Source organism: Neodiprion lecontei, chromosome 2, assembly GCF_021901455.1.
Source record: "Neodiprion lecontei isolate iyNeoLeco1 chromosome 2, iyNeoLeco1.1, whole genome shotgun sequence".
NCBI classification, from domain to species: domain Eukaryota; kingdom Metazoa; phylum Arthropoda; class Insecta; order Hymenoptera; family Diprionidae; genus Neodiprion; species Neodiprion lecontei.
The window spans coordinates 29,543-53,457 of NC_060261.1; the positions used below are offsets into that span (position 1 = coordinate 29,543).

General features: G+C 40.5%; 3 protein-coding genes across 6 annotated transcripts in view; all 3 read right to left on the bottom strand.

Annotated features, from left to right (window-relative positions):
- Window positions 1-969: 969 nt before the first annotated feature.
- On the bottom strand, window positions 970-14,372 carry LOC107218232 (triokinase/FMN cyclase). Of its 3 annotated transcripts, none has more exons than XM_046730205.1 (10): window positions 13,345-14,372; window positions 10,029-10,098; window positions 8,780-8,890; window positions 8,468-8,556; window positions 6,442-6,658; window positions 4,992-5,237; window positions 4,244-4,651; window positions 3,169-3,449; window positions 2,325-2,458; window positions 970-1,615 (listed from the first exon to the last, which is right to left on the bottom strand). In XM_046730205.1, exons 1-10 carry the CDS (start codon window positions 13,468-13,470, stop codon window positions 1,495-1,497), a joined length of 1,803 nt encoding a protein of 600 aa, XP_046586161.1. In that variant the 5' UTR covers window positions 13,471-14,372; the 3' UTR covers window positions 970-1,494. The 3 variants fall into 3 exon arrangements, with proteins under 3 accessions (XP_046586161.1, XP_046586162.1, XP_046586163.1); XM_046730206.1 differs by having other exon boundaries at window positions 3,169-3,422; window positions 13,345-14,368; XM_046730207.1 differs by having other exon boundaries at window positions 970-1,610; window positions 13,345-13,703.
- A 309-nt stretch (window positions 14,373-14,681) lies between these two features.
- LOC107223350 (E3 ubiquitin-protein ligase Mdm2) lies at window positions 14,682-18,028 on the bottom strand. Its single transcript, XM_015663011.2, has 6 exons — window positions 17,573-18,028; window positions 17,448-17,495; window positions 17,194-17,325; window positions 16,864-17,015; window positions 16,385-16,564; window positions 14,682-15,432 (listed from the first exon to the last, which is right to left on the bottom strand). The coding sequence occupies exons 1-6, from the start codon at window positions 17,610-17,612 to the stop codon at window positions 14,740-14,742; spliced, it is 1,245 nt and encodes a 414-aa protein (XP_015518497.1). The 5' UTR covers window positions 17,613-18,028; the 3' UTR covers window positions 14,682-14,739.
- Window positions 18,029-19,854: 1,826 nt separating this feature from the next.
- LOC107223342 (phosphatidylinositol 4-phosphate 5-kinase type-1 beta) overlaps window positions 19,855-23,915 on the bottom strand; it is a 62,501-nt gene continuing 58,440 nt past the window's right edge. The window contains exons 18-22 of one of the 2 annotated variants that reach the window (XM_046730194.1): window positions 21,793-21,936; window positions 21,539-21,686; window positions 21,240-21,450; window positions 20,288-20,504; window positions 19,855-20,067 (exon numbers count right to left, since the gene is read on the bottom strand). In XM_046730194.1, the coding sequence (XP_046586150.1) occupies window positions 19,870-20,067; window positions 20,288-20,504; window positions 21,240-21,450; window positions 21,539-21,686; window positions 21,793-21,936 (918 nt within the window). In that variant the 3' untranslated portion in view covers window positions 19,855-19,869. Of the gene's footprint in view, window positions 20,068-20,287; window positions 20,505-21,239; window positions 21,451-21,538; window positions 21,687-21,792; window positions 21,937-23,915 lie in introns of those variants that run through there. The other variant, XM_046730196.1, reaches the window with a different exon arrangement.

The following is a 23,915-nucleotide window of genomic DNA, read 5'->3' on the forward strand; positions in this document are numbered from 1 at the left end:
TTCCGGTACAGTCTCGCGGTAAAATCCTTTAGCCTTTTGCATTAAAACTTTCATACAACGTTACTCTGCCCAAAAGTTCAGCGAGCTTCAACTCCATTTTTACTAAGTCTAAGATCTTACACTGTGTAACTCTGCGTTTGTGACTTTTAAATATCAAACTTATAAAATAAACCAAGTTAGTCAAAATATCCAAATATATTAAGGTCAGTTATTCCACTAAAACCTCTCACCAATCTACAAGTCATCGCATCCAGAATACTCTCAAAAAGGTAAGCCAAATTAAATCTTTTATCCAACAATTTCTCCCTCTTCGGTTCGTTCGACTAGAGCGACAGAATGCCCGTTGTCCGGTGTATTTCAATACTTAATCGGTAATTGGTGACCCAAACTACTGATGTGAGTCTGGCTGTAACTGTGTGTGAATGTTTCCGGTGTCTAACATCTGGAGATTTCCACTAGGTACCGTTCCGACGTCACACAGGCACCGTTGAGATGGAGGGTTCGCGATCCCTCCACTCAATCGTCGGTCGTACTCGCCTCCTTGCTCGCACGTTCACTTCTCACTCGCACGTTCTCTCTCGGACGGTACGCGGCGAACTGCTCGAGGTGGGGTGCTTCCGCCAGCCCTACGACCAGATCACGTGGTTGGTAAGCCACGTGATCGAGCCGCGAATGCCGCGCGCCCGACTCTGGCACCTCGCCGTTACCAACCGTCGTCCCTGCCATCATTTTTTCTCTAACAGTATGATGATTGTTATTAGTCTCCTACACCTAATTTTGTTGGCATTATTTACTATTTGTTATAGCAATCATCATTTAATGTTAGTCAACCGCCTGTCCGTACTGCTCCGCGTACGTACCACACGCGGCCTACTGCCGGCGCAGAGTTTGCTGACGCAAGGGTTCTGCGCCGGCCCGTCTGCACCTGTCCTGTGATTACAGTACTGTTGCATATCAATAATAATAAGGTAGTGCTACTTGCTATTTATTACTGCCCTCAATATTTCTTACCAATTATTTGCTATTTGTTAACTACTCCGTATATTATACGCATGGCGTATTGCGACAACCGCACGAGTCTTCTCATACGAATGTCTCATAAACCTTACAGCGAGTGTTGTAATCACGACTGTCATATTTGCTACTCATCCCACACGTAGAATACAATATTTTTTACAAAAACTGATCTGGAAGTCAAATTTGAGAGGAATATAATAATTTTAAAACTTAAATTACTGTAGCGGCATCGGATGGTGTTTGAGTAGTTTCTGGTAAAGTGACAAAGATAGAGTGAGTTTAATACAGACTGTACTCGTGTGGTTACATTTCTATAGTAGTATAGTTTAGGTGGAATCTGTGCAGTTATCTGATACTTAACCGAACATGTGCGTTTATGAAACACATGGTATGGTCAAGTATGCGATTATTGTGTATTTCGGAGATGACATACAGCGCTCGAAAAGTCAACTTCCAGAGCAGGTGTTATAAAAAGTCTTAATCGTACGATTCGAGCATTGTCGAGACAATTGCAGTAATCCATGTGGCAACGGCAAATGCTCCAGCGTCGACTTTTTGCAAGAAGGTAGTCTGCTTCACGTAACTAGCACGACCTGCCCTGGAAAATATGTTATTGCGATTGAACATATACTTTATAACTGCCGTACACTGAACTTCACATTTGAGTCCCCGTGTCGGTGTCGGGTCGTCCGCGTCCGTAAAGGAAAATCGCGAATGTCTACGGCCTTGGGCCCTCCTCATCCCTGTCACAATTGGTATCGATTTTTGAACCCCTCCCCCTACGGATCGTTCGACGATCGCAATCAAGGACCCCATCCCCTTTTGCGTCCGAATCGAAGTATACTACAAGTAAAATTCTGCACAAACGATTAAGTTTCATATGGCTGCATTTAGTTTCGTAATTAAATAATGTTGTGCGTGAATCTTGATTGGACCAAGTTTTAATGTGTCATTAATTAACCACGTAAGAGAGTGTTGAAATGATGTGCAGATTAACAAACACGACGTTCGGAAATAAATATGAAAACAATTTGTGAAAAAATGTTGCAAGAAAATGTTAATTTTCAATGCGAAGAAAGCACAGATTTTTCAACAAATATTATAAACGAGATTTCTGTAACGGACGTTACATTCAGCCATATCCCCTCCCCTGGTCACGCATTGTCACATTTTATGAGCCCCACGTCCTACGTAAACGGGGACGTCCTTTAAGAACGGTCCCCAATAAGTTTGCCATACAGTATATGTGAATATATTTACATCTTGAGCCTGCGCTATCAATATTGAATATCTTACATAACACCCACCTGGCTTCCATATGTTTTGTACCCTCACATCCATCTTGGGCAGCTTTGGCAATCTTTTCCAAAGCCTTCCTACGTAACCCGCCGGAGAAATCATTACTCTCAAATTCTCTGCAAGCTGGATCTAAAGCGTCCAACTGTAAACCGAATACCCGTGATCATGTTATTTTCTATCGTGGCAAGTATCATAGCTATGTGTGAGTCGCATTAAAATATTTATACTAATAATATTTGGACTCCGTTATTGCAACTGTGTCAATGACGCTGCTGAACAACGAAGGAGAAAAACGTGCATTTTGGGCAACCATCACAACGCATCGGTTGTGACTACTGTATCAACTCTTGAAGGACTTGCGCACAGTACAGCATGTATATGAATAGCTCTCCTACTATCCATACGATTGGTCAACTACGGCAGTTGTTTCAATTCAACTGCGGAGTCAGTACGAGACGTTTCAATTCGAACCAGAGACCCATTAGTTTGTAGCTTGTCCTTTACCATTACAGATCGTTGACAAATAATTGGGAGCCGCTAGTGTCGGTGTGGCATTAAATCTAGTACATTTGCATGCATGGATTGCTTATGCTTGACGGAGGTTGCGTCCTTGGCGAAAAATGAATACATCTAATTAGATCAAAGTTTTTTATCTATCTAGCCTGATCGAACCGCGTACAATTCATGCATCTAAGTAGATCTCATTAGATCCTAAGTGCGTATTATCAAACTAGATAGATAATTTATAGATGTAAGTTATAGATCGAGAATTTTTGCATTGACAGATCGTATTAGACAGGCACAAGATTTGAATGATATCTATAAATATTTTCTTAGATCTTCACCACCTACCATTGTACGATCTCCCAGTCTCGCCTTACTGTATCTCAGAATTCCATCGATACCACCTCTCCATGCTTGACTCCACGTTAGTGGACAAACTTGACCACATTGTGGTAATTTCAACTCAGCCGCCGCCGTAGTGAACATCAGCGAATAAATTGCACCTGAAGTTCCCCCCATCGTTTCTTCAGCGATGGCCGACAATGCCGTCAGTACCGATGAAGGGTGCGAGAGGGGCAGGTTTTCCAGTGACAACGAAATTCCTTGAATCCAAAAACGCGCACGAAGCACTACATATCCAGATTTGTTTTAGAGGAACAACGCCCATTCGCCGATCGTGAAAACGTAGCAGTTATATATGGGGCGTTTCACGTTGAACGTACCTCACTTCCTTCAGTTTGCATTACTTTTTAGTATGATGTTTTTATCCACCCAAAAGGGCCTCAGGAATATTTTCATATTTTCTTTAGCCACTGGTGAAATTTATGCTAAGTCACATGACCAATTTGTGAAACGCTATGTTTTAAAATGTGAAAAAATTTACACGGATTCTATGATTTGAAATGTGATTTTGAAGCACCTCACGACAACGGCATCTCAGTATTAATTTTTTTATTTTTTTTTTCTTGCAAGTTTCTAGTTTTTCCATGTCAGGTTTTTTTTTTGCTTCGCTCTAAATAGATTGCAGAATCACATTATTTTCATGATTCCGTGATCTCCGTATAGATCGGAGATTGGAAAAAAAAAAAAATACAATTCCGAGCATGGAAAAACTAAAAACTTATGAATAAATTTGTAGACATTGAAATCCCATTACCGTGTAGTGCTTAAAAATCACATTTTAAATCATAGAGCCCGTGTGAATTTTTTCAGATTCTTGAAGATGGCGTTTTCGGAATTAATTTTTCGATTTTTTTCAAATTTCACGCGTGGGCAATAAAATGTGAAGAAAATTCCGTGATAGTTCTGAATCGGTAGGAACATCGTACTAGAAAACTATTGAATCCGAAGCGGGTGAGGTACGTGGACTGCTGATTTGACATGGAATGCTACATATATCAATTGATAAATCGCGTGCCCATACCTTCGGCGAGACGTCGCATGGTCGTACCGCAATCCCCGTCGCCACATCCGGTATCCAATTCATTGATGTAATTTTCTTTCGCCGTTATCGCCATGCAAGCCCTTTTCAGACATTTGCGCAGTAAATTTTCTCCCTCCTCATTCAAAGTTGGACCAACTTTGGCGATTTTCTTGTTTGCGTCTCCGGTACTGGCAGGCTTGAACGTACCCTGCACCCCCCTAGACAGCAACGACACGCTGTACACGCTGCCTGGCCAACAAGGCGCGTCGGTTGCCTGATCCAGACAACTCACCAGACTTGTTCCGTGATGATCGCCGAGTCTTAAAATTGATATTTGTACACCAGCACCGTCAAGAGATGTCATCAATGGACCAGCGTACACCCGTAGTGGCTGTATACCCCTACAACCTACGTGCATAGGATAGTAATTTTAATACGTCGACCATTTATTGTTTTTAATGAACATATACGATACACGCCGTGCGTTATTCCGAAGAATTGGTAGCTGACTACAGGCAGGCATACAGTCATACTGAGAGGTTTTCTGAGAACGAATTTTCAGCTGAATAAGCGCCCCACCGCTGCCTGCCGGTAGCTGCGATCGCCAACCCTGAAATAAGACGCACGGGATAAAGCGGGCCTGACAGCCCCTAACTTCGACAAGTCGGTATCCGATTCTGACATTGGAAATCACTTAATCGTGCATGCAAATTAAAGGTATAATATATGCGCATCGGTTCTCCCTCACCAAGCTGCATGACGACCTCATGAACTACGATTCCTTGTTCCAGTTGGCTTGTAGCCCCAAAATTATTGACAATTACAGCGACAGATTCGCCATTGATCAGTGACAAGGTTTTCAAAATATGCTGCAGCATCAGTGAAACAACTTGTGATGCGCTCGTCAGTTTCATTCGCTTATATCCCGCTTCACCATGTACCCCCAGACCGATTTCCATCTCATCGTCGAGAACGTGGAACATTCGCCCTTGCCCTGTTTGTCAGGAAAGTTCATGATGTTGGATCTAGCATCATACAGCAACACGGCGTTTTTATTAGTTCATCATATGCATATGGATACCTATTGTACATATATGCATACAATGTATGTGCGTGTATACAATAATATAGCAGCATAGACTTAATTACCAACGCCTTATGTGCGGTGGGTCTTTTGTGAACTATAAATATTTATTGACGATGAAGTAGCATAATAGTATATGCATACCGATGTATACGAGGTGTGGTTATTAAATAACCGGACTGAAGTCATAACACTTTTTATTCGTCACCAATTACAGCAGAAATTTTTTCGCCTTCAATGTACAGCCCTTGGCTATCCCTACGCCGCTCCATACGACGTTTCCATTGGTGAAAGTAGTGCTGGAAGTCCTCTTCTGTTAGCTGGACGAGAACCTCCGTCGCTTTTGCTTTAACCACTTCCACACTTCCAAATCTTGTCTCCTTCAGCGCCGACTTGACTTGACTTGGGAAATAGACAAAAGTCACAGGGGGCAAGGTCGGGCGAGTACGCTTCTACATCGAGGTTCTGACGGCCCTACGTGAGCGTATCAGAAGACGAAGACCCGATTTGTGGAAAACCAAGTCCTGGATCCTTCACCAAGGCAATACACCAGCCCATTCTGCCTTGTCTGTGAAAGCGTTTCTCGCAAAATACAGCATCACTGTGTTGGAACATCTACCGTACACGCCCGACCTTGCCCCTTGTGACTTTTTTCTATTTCCCAAGTCAAGTCAAGTCGGCGCTGAAGGATAAAAGATTTGGAAGTGTGGAAGCGGTTAAAGCAAAAGCGACGGAGGTTCTCGACCAGTTAACAGAAGAGGACTTCCAGCACTACTTTCAACAATGGAAACGTCGTATGGAGCGGTGTAGCGATCGCCAAGGGCTGTACATTGAGGCAAAAAAACTTCTGCTGTAATTGGTGACGAATAAAAAGTGTTATGATTTCAGTCCGGTTATTCAATAGCCACACCTCGTAGACGCATTACAAGGGGATGCTGAGACATGCCTATGAGGAGGTTGTACCTTATATAAGGTTGATGTGACATTACAATATTACTATTCTGGTTATACGAATGAAAAAAAAAGCAAGTGGAACCATGTAACTACTTTGATATAATAACGTCTCTTATGCGAAGATTAATGCATGCACATAAGCGAAAGTTATCAGTTATACCTGGTAGGGCGCAGGCAGTTAACCCGACCGCATAGGTGGCCACGTTGTTGGTAACTATTTCGGCGTATTGGGCCACCGAGCTGAGATTTAACCCACGTTCAGCCAGAGCACCAGCTACCTTACCGACAAACAACATTCCCACAAGACCTCTACGTCCAGTCCTCCCCAGTTCGCTCATAGGTATACTGCAATCCTCTCCGACGGTCAACTCTGTCACCTTTACGTAATGAAATTACAAATGGTTCATAGCTTCCACATTGGTTCTGGGCTCAAGTATGAATCCGCCGGATGAATAGGTATTCGAAGGAACGATGTTTCCTTCGACAATGTAAACCTACTATTTATGGAACGTTATTGCACGGCAAAAATTTTCACCGAAGGAATAATTTTTCGATCATAGAATTAAATTTCCGTGTGAACGCTTGTTTTTCACACCTTTTGTCTATTATAAACTTTTTCGGGAAATCTGAAAAAATCAGGGTTTCCTCTACAAGTGTTAACTACGTTATATAAAAGTTGTCAAATTGAAAGGTTTTGAAGTATTGTTCATAAAAATTTGTATGCAGAAAACGACTGTTCCCTGTAAGACCCAGTATTTACACGGAGGGTTAATACAGATACCTTGTAATTTTCATGGATTTATCCCGCAAAAATCACTTATACGCGTGTACATTATAGTCGAGGAAATAAAGCACTAAAAACGGCCCAACTGTCGATTTTTTGAGCAGTAAGACGGATTTTAATGCGGTTTTTTGCATTCGATTCGTAAGAGCGCCTACAAACTTTGTGAACTAAATTGATTAATTAATTTTTTGAAAATGCATTATGGCATTAATAATATGCATTTTGCAAGTGCACTTCCAAGAGACACTAAATAAAAAATTTGCTACTCGGAGGTTTTTGGGGTCGCTGAACACGAATATCGCCACGGCGACCGTCTCCGAGGTACCTGGTGCCCAGGGTGGACAGTATCAACGTCTTCTCCTAGAGTTTTGGCGAAAATTGTGATCGAATTTGTGATTGAATTAAGAACAATGTTCTTTAATTGAGGTAAAAATGATAATACTCAAGATAATTCCAGAAAAAGACGTTGAAACGTTCACCCTGGGCACCACGTACCTCGGAGACGGTTGCCGTATCGATATTCGTATTCAGTGACCCCAAAAACCCCCAAGCAATGAGTTTCGACAAATTCGATCACAATTTTCGCCAAAACTCTAGGAGAAGACGTTGATACTGTCCACCCTGGGCACCAGGTACCTCGGAGACGGTTGCCGTGGCGATATTCGTGTTCAGCGACCCCAAAAACCTCCGAGTAGCAAATTTTTTATTTAGGGTCTCTTGGAAGTGCACTTGCAAAATGCATATTATTAATGCCATAATGCATTTTCAAAAAATTAATTAATCAATTTAGTTCACAAAGTTTGTAGGCGTTCTTACGAAGCGAATGCAAAAAAACCGCATTAAATACCGTCTTACTGCTCAAAAAGTCGACAGTCCATTGCTTTATTTCCTCGACTATTATTGCACTAAGAGACATGCATGGTTCGCTCCTAACAATAGTCTTCATTTGATACGCTATTATGAGTACCGGGGAGATTATTTTCGCAAACCTCTACGAGGGACACTCACTGATCAGACCTGCGTCTATAGCCTGCATGAACCCAAACACTTTTCAATTGGCAATTATTTCGTTATCATTTTGTCTAGTAGTCATCCAAAAAGTCAACCAGAACTTTTGTCTAGATGTTTATCTGAATCCATTGTAGGCCTGTACATTATTGAGCAGCTTTATCAGAAATTAAAGCTTTTATCTACTTATGGAAAGTTTAAAGGATACATTCGCGCATCATTCGATGTAATATAGTCAACCAGTTTGATAGTCAAGATTCGAACACATCGAGATATATCACGTGATAACGGAAAGATATGTAGGACGTCGTTTGCAGTTATGTTATATGAACGTGTACATGTATGAAAAGTAAATCAAGTATATCAGCAGTGTATAATAGAAGTGCATTCGTACCGACACGCCGTTGTTTCTTGCTTTCTCGATCGCTGTCCCGAAATTCAAGCAGTCCCCGGTGTAATTTGGGACAATCACTAATATTCCAGCTGGAAAACATACGGTGTATATTTATATAAATCTATTATTATAGCAAGATATTTTGAAAAATGTTTCAGATCTCATAAAAGTATTGCCTTGAGGTGTTTGGAAATCGCGAGAATGCGAAAATGGAAATATTCGAAGTTTTGATTGAGGTGTCTCATTGTCAGGTATATTTTTCAAATATTTCGTGCTGCGGAGGTTAGTGGTTATAGGAATATGTGACAATACCTGTGTTGTTTGTTGATACACATTGTAAGGCGTGCAAAATATGATTGGACGGAGGAGACGCAAATACCGGCCCCGTAATGGCACCAGTCAGTAATCCGGATCCTACGAAGCCTGACGGGATAAAAATTACACACAAATGTTTCACTGTAATTATAAAGGATATTCAACTAATTGTAAGTAGTTATAGGTATAACAGAGTTGTCGGATTTCTACCGTATTCTCGATTTTGTGTGATTAATGCCGTTACAGAGAGTTCGAGTAGAAAAAATTACCGTAGTATTATATTACTATAGTCATATTACTATAAAAAAATTACTACAGTAATAAGTATAGTAGTGAAAATTCACAATCACAAGTAACCCTCATAATTTCAATTTGACTTGAATGCTGAACTTGCCGACTACGTCTAATGAACTAAACAGCCGAACTACGCGTAAAGACTTATACAACATTCTATTGCTCCTTGTATAATAATTTTACACCCATATACAGACAGACGGAAGTCTCCAAGTAAACTAGAGGAAAGTTCATCGCAAAGAATGGTAATTTTCTTCTTCATCTTTCCTCGCACCAATTCGACGAGATATACTAAGGTACATGTACTATACTAATATGTATACGAGGAAGCGATGCGAATGGACAAATTTAAGGTTTCAAATTTCTTCTTTCAACAACACCAGAATGGAAATGGTGCCCTTTTTCGTACCGTCTATAAGCACCGTAATTAGTATTTCGCAAACCCCGTGCGAGAACATTCAACTCCCGTACCGACAGCAACGTGAATACCTAATCTCTCAGTCTCATTTAAGAAAAACCACTTCCGGAACCTGTATATGGCAATGCAAGACGACCCTCCACGGAAAACGGAAAGAAGAATTGATATGTACCCGGTCAACGCGCGTGCTGTGTAGCGGCATAGCCCAATTGGAGTGAAGCCGCTGCACTGACGGACGGGAAGCGCCACCAGCTTTGCGCTCTTGTATCGAAGTAGCGTTATACTTCCCCGACTACACAAGTCAATAGTAATTAATAAATAATCTGCCCGTCATTAATTACCCAGCTTCGTGTATATATTATATGCCAGTATGATCATTCAAACGTTTCGAGTGATATGTTATTATGTATGTGCATACATGCAGGTTGCTGTACTGTACATTATACGTCAGAAATCAAGTATGCTGCAGCGTGTTCTGTGTCGGAACTTTGCTAGTGATATGCATGCGTATAATAAAATCAATGTGATTGAAACCTGCTGCGTATGGCTCGTGTCCTCCACCTCCACCGCTGACTATGGCTACTTTACCGCTGCGCGTCTTCCACTGTAAACCCAATAAGACATTGTAAATCAGCGCAAGTCTTTTGACGAGGCAGTAATAATTATTTTCAACCACAAGTTGGTTGCCCTCGCAACTTCGCAATGATGGCGAGGATTTCGTGGTTGCATAACAAGCCAACAATGGTGGATTTTAATTTATTTCGTTAACACGACTATTGGTCATTCGATGTCGACAGTATCCGATTATGTTCTTATTGCCGACCTGTTTGTAGATTTGTAAAGACCATTCCAATATATTACAAGTGTGAAATCACATTTATAAAATCGCACCAGAAACTGGATAGAGTATGCGCGACCATTAGGTGTGCCTAATAATTGTCAATAAACCCTCTTCACCAAACCACAAAATAAAAACAATGATAATATACATATCAGGTTCAGCTATTCTCTCAGCTAATAATTTATTCGCTACTTACTACTGATCATCACTATACTATTATACCATCTACATCGATCTGTTAACTTCGTTCCACACACAGAATGTAACCAAAATTATGTATCTAAATAAGTTATACTGATATCTATACATGCGTTATTTAGTATACCACTCGATAGGCTTGTATGTTGACGGTATCCACTCGCCCGTTTATATATTCAGCACTACGATCAGTGTTAATCAATCTCTGACCTTTAGTCCACATCCATCTAGGGTATCAGGCATTCTGCCTGGTATTTCGACTCTTATTACTCGTACTGTTTCATACGTTTCTTAAAGGGGTGCCCTGGTCGATTTTCACGTCGACTTATAACTGATATGACTTGGTAGCCGAATAAAAGAGTTTTGAAAGGAGTGGGAAAAAAAATTTCTGAACACAAAAAATTTACAATTTTAAAAAAATGAGTACATAAGCTGGGAAAAACATAGTCGTTTAACTGTAAAAAGTAATGAGCACGAGAAAGTACGTGTTTGTTAGTAAAACATGGGAGACCGATTTATTTCCCGTAGAACAGGAAGTTCAAATTAAACGGGAAATAGCAATTTTTCGCATCCGTCATTTTATTGTAAAATCCTGTAAGTTTCAAATTTCTTCAACCAGTCGTTTCTGAGGTCATCGTGGGAGTTTGTTGGACGGGCCGACATGCGGATTCGTTGAAATTGGAAAAAGTGATTTTCGTCCGAATCTAATGGTTTTTTTTTATATCTGTAAGTAAAAAGCTGCACCGCACGGTCGCCGCGGCTCATGTATGCCTTTTAATTCACCGCGTTAAGAACATTGCATGCATCACAAAAATACTGTAGGCAGAGGTCCAGAGTTCTGTGTTACCAGTTTGAGCGGGCGAAAGTGCGTCTGAAAATACAACTGTAGTAACAAGTCGTCGCGTTTGCCTTTACATAGTAGAATTTTTAGAATTAGGGATTGCTGAAGAAGGGATTCACTTCGGTTTTTAGAAAGTCAGAAACCATTGAACTGAACCCTTTAATTAAGTAGCCTACCGTCACATAATACGTGATCGGGATTGGGATTTTCCAAGTTTCTGGGAGCCACATACTAACATTAGTTCGAGAGGCAAGCTTATAAGCGTATAATATAGTTACACCCTCATTTCTTTTACAACTCTGAAGTGCTAGCAATTGATATATATCGCAGCGGTCACAGGGCGGCAAGCGTTTATTTATTTTTCTTATCTTTACGAGCAGTATAATATAAGTATACTAATTATCTAATGATTTACCCGATGTGCATTTCTTATACCTTCTTACAAAGAACGTGTCCCAGGTCGATCTCCTCGATTTCATTTCGTCTGTAATATGTCATAGTAGACTCAAGACTAAGCGACGCGTATTCTTTTTTTATCCACCATTAAACACTTTAAGGGGGTGAAATCAGCCTCGAATGTAAGGTACGTCAACGAGGGACACGGCAAATTTTTTATTTTATTTTTTATTCATTTTATTTTATTTTTTTTTTTTTTTGTCGAGAAAATTAGCTTTTTCATTTTTCGTATGAGTCAACTTTTCCAGTTGGATTGGCTAAGAGATATTATGTTCTTGTGAGTGAAGCCGCCAAATCGCCTCTTGACATACCTTACTTTGAAGAGTGATTTCACGCCGTTAAAGTGTACGGCAGATAAAAAAAAATTACGTGTCGCTTAGGTTTTAGTCTACTTCAACATCTGACAAAAGAAATCAAATCGGAGAAATCGAACTGATATACCTTCCTTGTTATTCCCCAAAAAAAGAGAAGGAAACAAAATTAATTCGCGTTTATCACAGTATCGAACACGTCTGCCTCAAATGCTTTCATGAATTGTTGGAACTTCGTGCCTCACTTTTGATCGTAAATGTATTTTGAAAACTTCTGCCGCTGCAGTCAGTTCGACATCACCAGCTTGAATCCCATTTTTACTCATGTAACGCTTATAATCGTCAGAGGATTGGACTCATCACCCCCGATGTAACCGTCGTATTCTCGCCAATTTTTTATAACGTGTAAAACAGTACTTCTCCTTACCTCTGTCAGTTTCTCTTCGGTATTAAACAAGCAGTGCAATAATACCCTGAACAGACAATTACCACCCGGAACAATTTTAATGGTTATTTGTTTTATTTTACCGCAGCATGATTTTAATCACTTTCACTCGAGGAGAAAATTTTTCCCCCGTGAGATTAAATTGTTTGCATTAAAGCATGTGAATCATATAGAGAGAGGCTAATGAAGCTTACTTCATCTTCCTTATTTAAAGAGCTAAATGCATGCAACTTAATAAACTGAACTTCATGGATTTTCCAACATCTTTTCATAAATATAGAGAGGTATGATCAGATAAACACGGTGGATCAAAACGCAGAGACTAGCACATTACATCTTTTTTTCTTTACAACTTTGAATTGCAATAACTTTACAACGCGGCGATGACGTCCAGACAGAAGTTGTAATTATTGCTACTATTCCGTATCAGTTAGTGACTACGGTATGTGTGCGTGTACTCAAAATAGGGAAACTTTTTCACCTTACGTAATAAGGGTGTTTATTGGCACCTTGAATTACATCCGAGGCTACATAAAGAATAGCATGCAGTACATATCGGACGATACTCGAGTGAATTATTCAGACGCGTGGTTAAATAGTTCGCCGATGTACGGAAATTTCGGAGTGGCAACTGCTACATTATCACAACCATGAATGGGCACGTTTGGCGCGATCGAATACACCGTTTAACAATAGCTGGGGATAGATCGCGTTGCACTGCAATTGGTCCAGGTTAAGAATCCAGAAATAAAACTTACATCTGGCGATAAAACGACTCTCTTTGAAGGATGGTATTCGAGCTGAGGATAGAGCAGGCAAAGACCCGACAAAGATTCGTTAACCACATCGTCGGGAGCGTTGATCAGCTTCTTACCGGATGCCATTGCGGTAATGTGTCGGCTTTTGCTTTGATCGGAATACAGGGTGGGTACATAAACAGATAGAGAAGCAGATGGAGATGGATGAGATTAGATTAGATTTTTTCGTTGGGTTGGATAGGTGTGGGGGGAGGAGGATGAGATTAATCGAAGTGCACACCGCGGCGCCTGTTGGCAAACTTTGGTGGACCTAGTATATGATGCTTACATGCATAGGACACATGTGCTACGGAAATTGTCGGCCTTAACTCCTGAACCAACAGTTATCGATAAGCGTATCGCGTGGATTACGACAGCGTTGGATAGAAGGCAAACTTGGTTTATCTCGGTCACTAATTCTACCAACATGTACGCACACACGCTTTCCGTCCGATCATCATGCCTACAATAAACTTTAAATTGCGGCACGTGGATTACTTGAGTGGCTGAGAAGTAGGTGAATCGCGAATTCCGACGAATTTCAAAACTTCGCGCAATATTTTCCGTACATATATATATGTATATACACACGGGTCGCTGCAGAGCTTTCATAAACGGCTTGCGCACATATATATACATGGGGCATTCCAGGTCAATTCGACAAGGGTCTGACCCTCACCCTCTCCAATCTGAGTCTTAATGACCGGAGGTGTTTTGTTAGCCTAAAATAACATCTCCAAATTTTTCTCAGATTTTTACCAACCCCCCTGACGCTCCCCGACCCTTTAAGTGATGATATTTTCGAAAACGGTCAATCGGACATTTTTGAAAATTGTGATAAAAATTACATAAATTTTGTTGCCAAAAAGAAAAATATCCCGACCAAAATCGAAGTAGGCTGGCAAAACAGTAATTTTTCTATGAATTTTTACACCGAATAATTTTTTTTTTTTCAGTAATTTGATTTTTTTCGCATATACATATATATATATAAGTATATACTGGAAAGTAGCAGGTTCAATGAAAAATATGGTTTAAAAATATGAAACTGGAATTTGATATAAGTAATCCGGTTGCAGAATGCACACGTACTACGCCATTACTATGTTAATCACAGACTAGTTACTCATTATTCGCGAGAATTTCCATGTGCGCTCGACTAGTAATAAGTCTAATCCCTCTTTTCGGTAGTGAACCTGGATGTTTGTGTGTGCGCGTCACGAGGTGAAGGGATAATAGGTGGAAGGATGAAGACGATAGAAGACTGAGCGCTGGAGAAACATGAGTAACAAATCGTGTCACTGGTACTTTTTTTTTTATTCCCTGTGTTTTCTTCCCAGTCTCCTGTATGTGTATTCAAGTGTAAAATGCTTTAAGCACGTTGGTAACTTTTCGATTACAAATTGGGCAGCGTTTTGTCTTAGACCACACTTTCACTGCGCAACGATAACAACAACAAATGTGGGTTACAGCTCCGTGAACAAATGCACCGTTTTTGGGAGCTGCTGTACATGTAATGCACAACTTACTCTCTGTTTCGCCCAGCGTTGAGTGCGTCTCAACGATAATTTTATCACGATACTTGGGGTCTCGGTTCATCATCCATGGTATATTCCTATTCACTGTTTCATCGTTAGGTCTATCGTTGTTACCATTGTTCACCAACATGCTACCAGTCGTGTATTCTGACTCGTTCAAAATGTCCTGGGAAATCGAGGAAGGGCAGGTATCAACAGCTGCTGGTCGATCAATTTTGAATCCAGAGTCAGCCGTATCCCCAGATTGTCCAAGCTTAGAAGGTGACATTGGCAATGATGATGATGATGTGACACATGTCTTGCTTGGTATCGTTGTCTCATCCAACTCCACATCTAGCATCGGGGAACATTTGCCATCCTGGCTTGAACCGAGACCCGAGTCTACACTGCTTAATTCCTGCTTGAACGACCCTTGTTCGGATAAATTCTTGTTCAGGCTATCTTTGCATGACTGGAGTTGACGTCTGCTTTTCCTCCACTTTGGTCGTGGGGGAAAAAAATTTTTTCGTATCTGAAAATTCACAAACGAATTTGAAAAGTTATCATAACGAGGATGCAAGATGCTACCCATTTTGCATCTTAAACTTCACTGACTTTTTCAGAACTTCCAAATCCACAATTTTAATCTTCCATTACGTGTTACATTTTGTTTATTTCAAAGTCTTCTGTACCACAATCGCGTTCAAGTTTTTCATATGAAACTGATCACGCATATACAGGCATGCTAAGTATTTTGCGAAAACTATAATATATAAAATGATACAAGAATTTGATTTTCAAATTATAATTCATCTGGGAATTGAAAATATTCCCTGGGTTCTCCATAATTTTGTCGGGTAGAACAAAATTCCCTGGCTATTCCAGGTCTTACAGATGAAGTGACAACCCTGATTGTGACATAAAAAGTAGCGCATAGAAGATGGGAACACTATGGTTCTAGTTGTACCACAGGCTACCATAGCAACAGCCTGAGTTGCAAAATAATTGCTGAATAGCTGCAAGATAAAGAAGTCTAATAGCGACTACCCATTTCTCTATAAACTTCCGCATCTCCAAATAAAACAATGCCACAAAGATTTTTTAAAACGAAATGCACCCATATTGTGTGGATGCTTTATAAATTACATATAAATCCAGCTACGCACCGCATTCCGCCCTGCATCTACCTTGCCAGTACCTTGCCCAACCTCATGATTAACCCTTGGCTAGCACTTGTAAAAATTACCAGTCTTCAAACTGTTTTCTCAAAAGATAATACAAGTTGTTTAGATAAAAAAATTTTTTTCTTTATTCTGATTGGTTTAAAATTAGTATGAGCGTTCGATGAATGAGAGTGGGATCATCTGGGATCCCACAAGGCCAGCTAACGGTTGTAACCCCACCATAAGTGGCCGAAAGTTGCAGTACTTTTCTCTGTTATGAGACAGTTGCCAGGGTGGCTCATGAAAATGTGAGGTTTGTACCTGATAGCATTTTTCGCAGTAACGAAATAAGGGATTGTTATTCTTTGTATTACACTGGACGCAAGTCCAGTAGTCAGCTGTCCCAATCTCGCTGTCAACCGAGCTTCGGGAATCGTTGCTGTCATCCGCTAAACCAAGGTCAGAGTCGCAGAATGTCAGTACACCCATAGCCACGATATCCTGTCAAATATTCCAATAGTAATCGTTTAATCCAACATCCCCCTCACAGGATTGAAGTATGGATCTTTATAGGATGCAAAATTACTTATTCATTACCCAGTGGGGAATGTAAACCGCAGAATGGAATTAATATCAGTGAACATATTAATACCAATTCTATCCGAGTGGACTTTCGTTTAGCTTTATATGGAACTCGGAATATATTCAGTGATTGTATCGGGTATAAAAAGTTTCAAAATACTCCGTCAATAGACCATTCTTGAGATCTACAGTATTGGACCATTGTTCTTAATACGTACAGATACGTCAGACGACGACGTGTTGTTGTCAAATGGATTGGGATCTTCGGAGAGTGAGGCAACTTCGTACTCTACATGAAGGGCCAAATCGCCGCCGTCAGTGCTACTGACCCAAGTGTGCGTTGAAGTGTCAGAAGTGTCGGTGACGTAATCTGTAGCAATGATTAAAGAACATTGATGAAATTTAGAAAATCCTATTGTTCATCACCCTGTCGAGACATTCGTGTTTTGTTTCAACTGTGCGGACTGCAACAACAGGTGCACACTTTCGATTGCATGAATTACGAAAAACTTATCAATTCAACGGAAAGGCAAATTCTCCGTACTAACCTGTTTCTTTATCTTGGACACTATACACAGACTCGTCATCCTCGTCAGTTGGTTGTGGTGATTCGCTCTCCAGTGTAACATACCACGAATAACGTGGAACCTTTGAAGGAATTCCCTCACCGTTGTCGTCCTCTAATTTCAGAGGAAACAATATTGATTCACAGACAGTTGACTGATTGATGTTCTGTAACGGTCCTTGGGCACGCTGGAGACAATTTGAATGTTTCTAATAAAAACGAGGAAATAAAACATACCATTTTCCGAATCTGGGCACCTTTTCAACCAAGAACCTCGAAGAAGACCTAGAATCACATGCCAGATGTAGAATAACCTCAATACCGCGAATATATTCGTTCGAGATCTAAATTTTAATACGCACCAGGCGGCTGAGTATTTACAGACAGATTAACCAAGCTCATTGCGTTGGGGTTTTTCGTACATCAAGGCTTATAAGTGTTTTTCCATGTATTTTAATATTTCGTAGAAAAGTCGAACGCCAACAACTACTGAACCCAGAACCAGAGATAAATGGGTAAATTCTAAGGACTTAACAAAAGAAAGTAACCTCGATACTTTTTATTTTCTTTTATTGGCCGTTGGGTATATAACACCGTTTAAGGCGCTGCTGAACTGGCTTGCATTTTCACATTTCGTGATGTCTAAGTACGGACTGTCTAAGCACTTACGGCACTCCCTAGACGTTCAAAGTTGAATTTAATACCATTATTTTATTGGTCGGGTCTAACGGAATAGACTAGTGAAAACACTAGGGATTTATTCCGAAATATATATACTTCCAGTACTGCCGACCGTAACGTCAGGCAGTCAACTGCGAACTGCGTTCCGTTCTTCTGGCGGCGTTCAAGTAGCAGAACTATTCGAATTGCTAGCTCTGACGTCACGCGAGAAGAGAGATAAATGTGTACAGGCCACGGTCTTACATTCCGGTCTGGTAACTAGTAGGGTGGGGAATGACTCGGATAATAAGGCAAAACCGTGGTTCTCGTCTTCGCCGTCTGCAGCGCTGCCCCCTCGGTGTGAGCCAATCATAAATCAGATCCGAACAGCTGATTTTTCGACATCAACAATCCTGAATAACACTCAAAAATGAAGAAAGATGCGAATAAAAAATGATTGAGATGTTTACTAGCATTCCATGGCGGGCGTGATAATTGTTTTATTTTAACGGAATCCTCAAATGTTTAAGTCAATAAAATCCATAAACATCAAGCGAGAGCTCACAACTTTTGAGACAGTTTGAGATCTTGTGGAGAAGGTCCACCGTTTACACACTTTACACTGAGTTATGAACTGTCAAAAACTTCGATGAGCAGGTCATCTTATCGGTATATATCTATATCTAACATACCCCGGGCCAATGGCGCCCCTACCGAATAGATAGGAAACAAGACCGTGTGCCTCATTAACGGTGACACCCCCTACCACTCAAAAGTGCCGGAGTTACCAGACCTGTATGTAAGACCGTGGTACAGGCCGACGCCGCGACGCTTTTGGGCCGATCGTGCCTCTCTATCGCTTGTTCCGCGCTCTCGCTTGCGCGCTCAGGCTCAGGTGGAACGTGACACTTTTTCGTGCGTGCAACCGGTGTTCATCGATTTATAAGACGTGACGTTATCACGTCAAAATCAGACCCGAGCACACATACAACATATATACCTGTGCAACCACTGGTAGGCGTGCATCAAACAATATCCTCCAAGAAAAATTCAAAAGTTACCTGGGTGGGGGGCTGCAGACCTGCCCGGTTTTTCTATTACCATAATGCTTTTTGCCCTTCTCAAATTATAAGGCATCAACCGACACTAGAAAGTTATAATAAAAATGTATCGATTTAGAACAATGTGAGCCGTTTTATTCATACAATTACTTATCATTGTCAATCATTTTTTTGGGGTGATTTTCATTCACGTAATTTTTCAATGGGCGAATACCAATGCCACAAATTTCAAACGGATGACATTACTGGCACACCCTGCAGTAGATCGCCTACATGCTGAATCGCACAATAGTTGCATATTGATCGTTAAACATATCTCAGATAATAACGATATACCGGACCTGGCAAAATGATGAACCTGCGATGCCGAAGTGAAAAAAAAGTTGGCAGCTGCCTATTAGTAACGATGTCTAATGGTGGCGGTCGCGCGATATCATGTTGTGCCTGCCCGTTGCGGATCGAATCGTACAGATCTTGAAATTGAATGTAGCTGAGTTTTCGTATAAGCCCGCCTTAACCCATGGGCAATACGGTAGAACCTCGTTTATGCGGCATTCGATTGACTGAAGCTCCGCGTTACGCATGGCATCCGACTCATAGGAGCACTCTGCGTTAACTGAGGTGTGAACTCGTATTGTATAACACAGGAAAACTCAAATGAAACTGAACTCACAAGCTGGTGCCCACGTTTAGATGTATTTTTTTACAGTGTCACGATTCATACATGTTTTTCGCATTATCCGAGATTCAACGCACATCCGAGACGTCCTCTGCCCACATTACCTCGGATAAACAATTAGAATCTACCGTATATGATCTCTGGACCGCAACGTGATCAAGTTCTTGTAGATAGGCGTTCTTCTTTCCCGTGCATTCAACTTTACGACAAATCCGTCCGAAGGTCTTGATGACGCGATTGCAGTTTACTTATAATTCGTTCAACACACATCGATTTTTTTTTCTGCATTTCTTTCGTCTTGATATTTTTCGCACAGCGACAAAAACACATGTTCCATTGTTGTTTGACTAACAGAACTGTCAGATATTTCAGGATATCTGGCTTTCAGCTTCTCAAGCCTTTCAAATATCACACTATACTTTTCTGCGCTCGCATTGATTGCATACTTCAATATACCCTGAAAATGAAGATAAAAAAGTTTACTATACTGCCAATTGGAACGCGTTGAATGGAGAGTGGAAGGCGAGTTAGGTGCTTTGCATCAATTTCTTTATAGAACACTATAATACTTCTATTGCAGCTAGTTGTTTTATTTAGTCATTATATTCATCATTCAACGGGTAAAACGGCCCCAACAGTGTGAAATATGTGTGGTATTAGGTATAGAAAGAACTTGCAGCATGGAAGCTCTTGAAGTTAACATCGGTGAAAATTTTCTCTGTAAAGCCTTTAATATCTTGAATCGTCTTTTGATTGAGCGTTGCCGGTATAGCAATATTCAGTGTAAAATAATCGCCGTGTTGATGCTTGAGCTGCTCGCTACTCCCAAACACGACAAATTGTCCGTTGACCAATATTCCTATTCTAAAGCAAAGGGTTTCTGCTTCTTCCATGCTGAAATATATAGATTGTGCACGTATCTACTAATCATATTTCCTCGGAAACACTTACACATACAGAGTCATTTATTCGTTGCTGAGGATGAGATCCGGGTGAGAAAGCCGCTTATGCGGGTGCCTGGTTAAACGGCTACCTTCGTCGTACTAGTGTTCAGCAACGAATAAATCACCATGTATAAGGAGTATAATAAACAGTAAGGATATAATAGTCCAAGAGCCAGCGACCGCCAGACATATAATGCGTTGCAGTGTTAGGCCTTAGATTTTTGACGTCCGTGCACAGGTGCACAGTAGATAAGAACTTTGGGTGTTACGAACCTTGAGTCACGCGGACTTTGGCAGATAACAACTGCTGAAGGTGGGCATAAAAATGTTTGAGCAGCCTGTTATGATATCAAACCTAATTTCTTGACATGTTCAATGGGATAGCATTATAAAATAGAATCGACAATTACCAGGCATATTTCACATCATAAACAATAACGGTGTCATTTACGTTACGGTATTAAATCTGAATTTTATACATGTTATTCGGACGGTTGTTTAGCGATATTATTCTAAAAGCCAAACACGTCCGAAGAGTCCAACCTGTCACCTGCCGAAGCACGCGTGGCGCAAGGTTCGTAACACCCAAACGTTGATATCTTAAGCTCAATATTGTAACCTATGTCTGACTGTCACTGGCTCTCCGTTTGTAAAGAATAGAACTGTAGGGATAAAGAAACTGCACCTTTGCGTAGTGACCAATAAAGACCTGCCCATTTCACGGATGAGGTGTAGCGAATCGCATACAACCTGCCTTGCGATTGCGTCTAATCCCGAAGTCGGTTCGTCCAACAGAACAACAGGCAAATTGCCGATTAAACTCTGCAGGATACAAATTTTCTTCCGTATACCCCAAGGACAATGCATTACTCTGATATTTTCATAATCCAAAAGATCTACGAGCATACATGTCAAGTTGGGTTAGTCTTCGGACGATGAAATACGTAAAACAAAAAAAAAAAAAAAAAGATTGGAGGCATCTACCAAACACATCGAGCCATTTGTCCACTTCGTCTCGTACTCGGTCCGGGGGTACGCCACGAAGAGTTGCGTGTAAGCGTAAGTTTTGTCTGGCAGTCATGAATTTATTCAACCCTCCGATTTGGGGACAGTATCCAATCATGCCAGCGAACTTGATCATTTTTATGTCAGTTTATGGTATTCATTATGTATTATCGAAAACAATGATAACTTCAGCTCGGTTAGCTTCACATTGGTAGCAAAAATTAAAAACTTACCAAGTGCTTCTCCTTCGTTAAATCGTAGTTCTTGATAACCGCTTTACCACTTGTCGGTAGTACTTCCCCACTCAAAATTTTAAATATCGTTGACTTGCCAGACCCCGTCATTCCGAGTAATCCGAGACAATCGTTTTTGTATACCTGCAGCATACCGTTCATTTTCATTTCATAAAAGTTGCAACATCGAATTCCGCCAAATATACCGTTAGACGTACGTGACATACACTGATCGTAACAATGACGGATTACTTGCATTAAAACTGATTCCTCGAACCACTGCCTTTCTGCCGAATTTCTTTGCTAGACTTTGAACCGATAACGTTACATCGGACGAGACGTCCGTTTCGCCTGATTTATAATCTATAAATTTAAGTTACGTTATAGGTATGCATAGGCAATCTGAAAGCATTCGAATAAATCATGCCAGCTGTGACATTTCTATTTTTCTTATATTCTTCAACTTTACCACGCATGAACTCATCTGCTCGTTCTTTTTCACAAAGAACATACGGTTCCTTAACAGTTTCATGTATCGCAGCCGGGTAGCACCGCCCGTCGAACCATTTTTGGATTCTCGCTTTGTACGAAGACTCGATAAACATTACCATTGTTATAAGCATAATAGTTTCCAGTGACAATATGGCGATGTCAAGCATTACAGAATGATGAATCAATTTCGTCCGCATGGTACTCAGCGGCCGAAAACAGCCTTTATCTCCGCAAACATCTGCGGAGCAATTCAAGTTTCATTTCAATTGTATATTTTTTATAATTTGCCAGCTTTTAATTAGTCGTTCAGACTATGCCGTCTCGTTTTTTTTTTTTTTCAAGAAAATTTTATAAAAAGTCATTCGGAAGCTATGTTTTTATACCAAATCGCCAACGTTAGATGTGTTATGCACTGTGGTGGGGCACTGGTCGAAATTCTTAATGATCAAAGTTCAGACAGACCATGACACTGGTTAGTCGAAAGTCCAGAATGGTCGAAACGATTAAAACTTCTAATGGTCCAAATTCCGGAATTTGCTAACCCTCACTTATGCCTCACTTATGATGTTGATTCGATATTTCGCGCGATTAAAATGCCCTCGATCTGAACAATGCTGGTCGGAATCAAAAACATCAATTCGGTGTCGCCACAAGTGTCTCCTCTGGTTATACTTACTCTGAGGTGACGGTCTGTCTGAACTTTGCAGATAATTCGTAACTTTTCCCCGCATCCAAGTAGTGCCATTTTTCGTACCGTGTTGGATAAAATTCGTAAGAATATACTACAACGAAGTCAAACAAGTTGAAAATCACTTGTCGCAATTTTCGGGTTATAAACAGTCCGAGCATCATCCGTTGAACTGTATTGTGAGATCTCTGAAAGCTTGACAGATGTCTGGAATTATTTTGTAATTGATCATTCATTGCCCGTCCAACGCATGCAAGATTTAATTACGATGCACTTATATCTGAAAGGGTATTGCAGCTCCGAAGCGATCAAGTGTGAGAATTTGAAACGGATCACGTCAGTTTTCTCGACTGTAGGAGTATAATTTGTCCGATTGAAAAGAACTGGATATGGCAATGAGAGGTCTACGATAAGATTAACAAAAAAAAATAAAATAAAATAATTCGCAAAGCGAAATTTCGTATTATATGTGGGTGTGTGTAATTAGAAACTGTAACTATACATTCATTCTGTACTTGTATACTATGTAGCCTTAATACGATCGGAGAATTTAAATTGAACGTATCTTACTTACGGCAGCATGGATCTTCTGCCCAGAATGGGGTGGAGCAACTGTCCAATTGTCTACATTGGTAGTTGTAAATGTGTATAGAAAGGAAATTTCCGACCGCACAAGCCAAGGTATACTGAGGAAATATGTGGAGCAACATATCGCTCAATTCTCTTCCAGTTTTTGAAACAATTCGCGTTAATATTGGATGTGTCAGAGTTCCATTAGTAAAAGTAACTGAAAAGTAGATCATTGTTAAGAGAGGGTTCTCCGCCGTGAACGAAATAACAAAATGTCACTTTTTTTTTTATGCTTTGTTTTTTGTTATTAAGGATATTATTATTCAAAGAACCAGCTGGCCAAGCCTAATTTTCACTTTTTCTTCCACTGCCA

Bases quoted from the DNA above. Each gene is read 5' to 3' on its own strand.
- LOC107223350 (XM_015663011.2), bottom strand. From the start codon at position 17,612: ATGAGCTTGGTTAATCTGTCTGTAAATACTCAGCCGCCTG. The intron at 17,326-17,447 runs GTATGTTTTATT...CTCTGAAATTAG, and splicing joins GTGCCCAGATTCGGAAAATG to AGGACGACAACGGTGAGGGA. The intron at 17,016-17,193 runs GTTAGTACGGAG...TCATTGCTACAG, and splicing joins TGTCCAAGATAAAGAAACAG to ATTACGTCACCGACACTTCT.
- LOC107218232 (XM_046730205.1), bottom strand. From the start codon at position 13,470: ATGGCATCCGGTAAGAAGCTGATCAACGCTCCCGACGATGTGGTTAAC. The intron at 8,891-10,028 runs GTTTCAATCACA...TTATCCCGTCAG, and splicing joins ACACGAGCCATACGCAGCAG to GCTTCGTAGGATCCGGATTA. The intron at 6,659-8,467 runs GTACGAATGCAC...CATTACGTAAAG, and splicing joins CAAGAAACAACGGCGTGTCG to GTGACAGAGTTGACCGTCGG.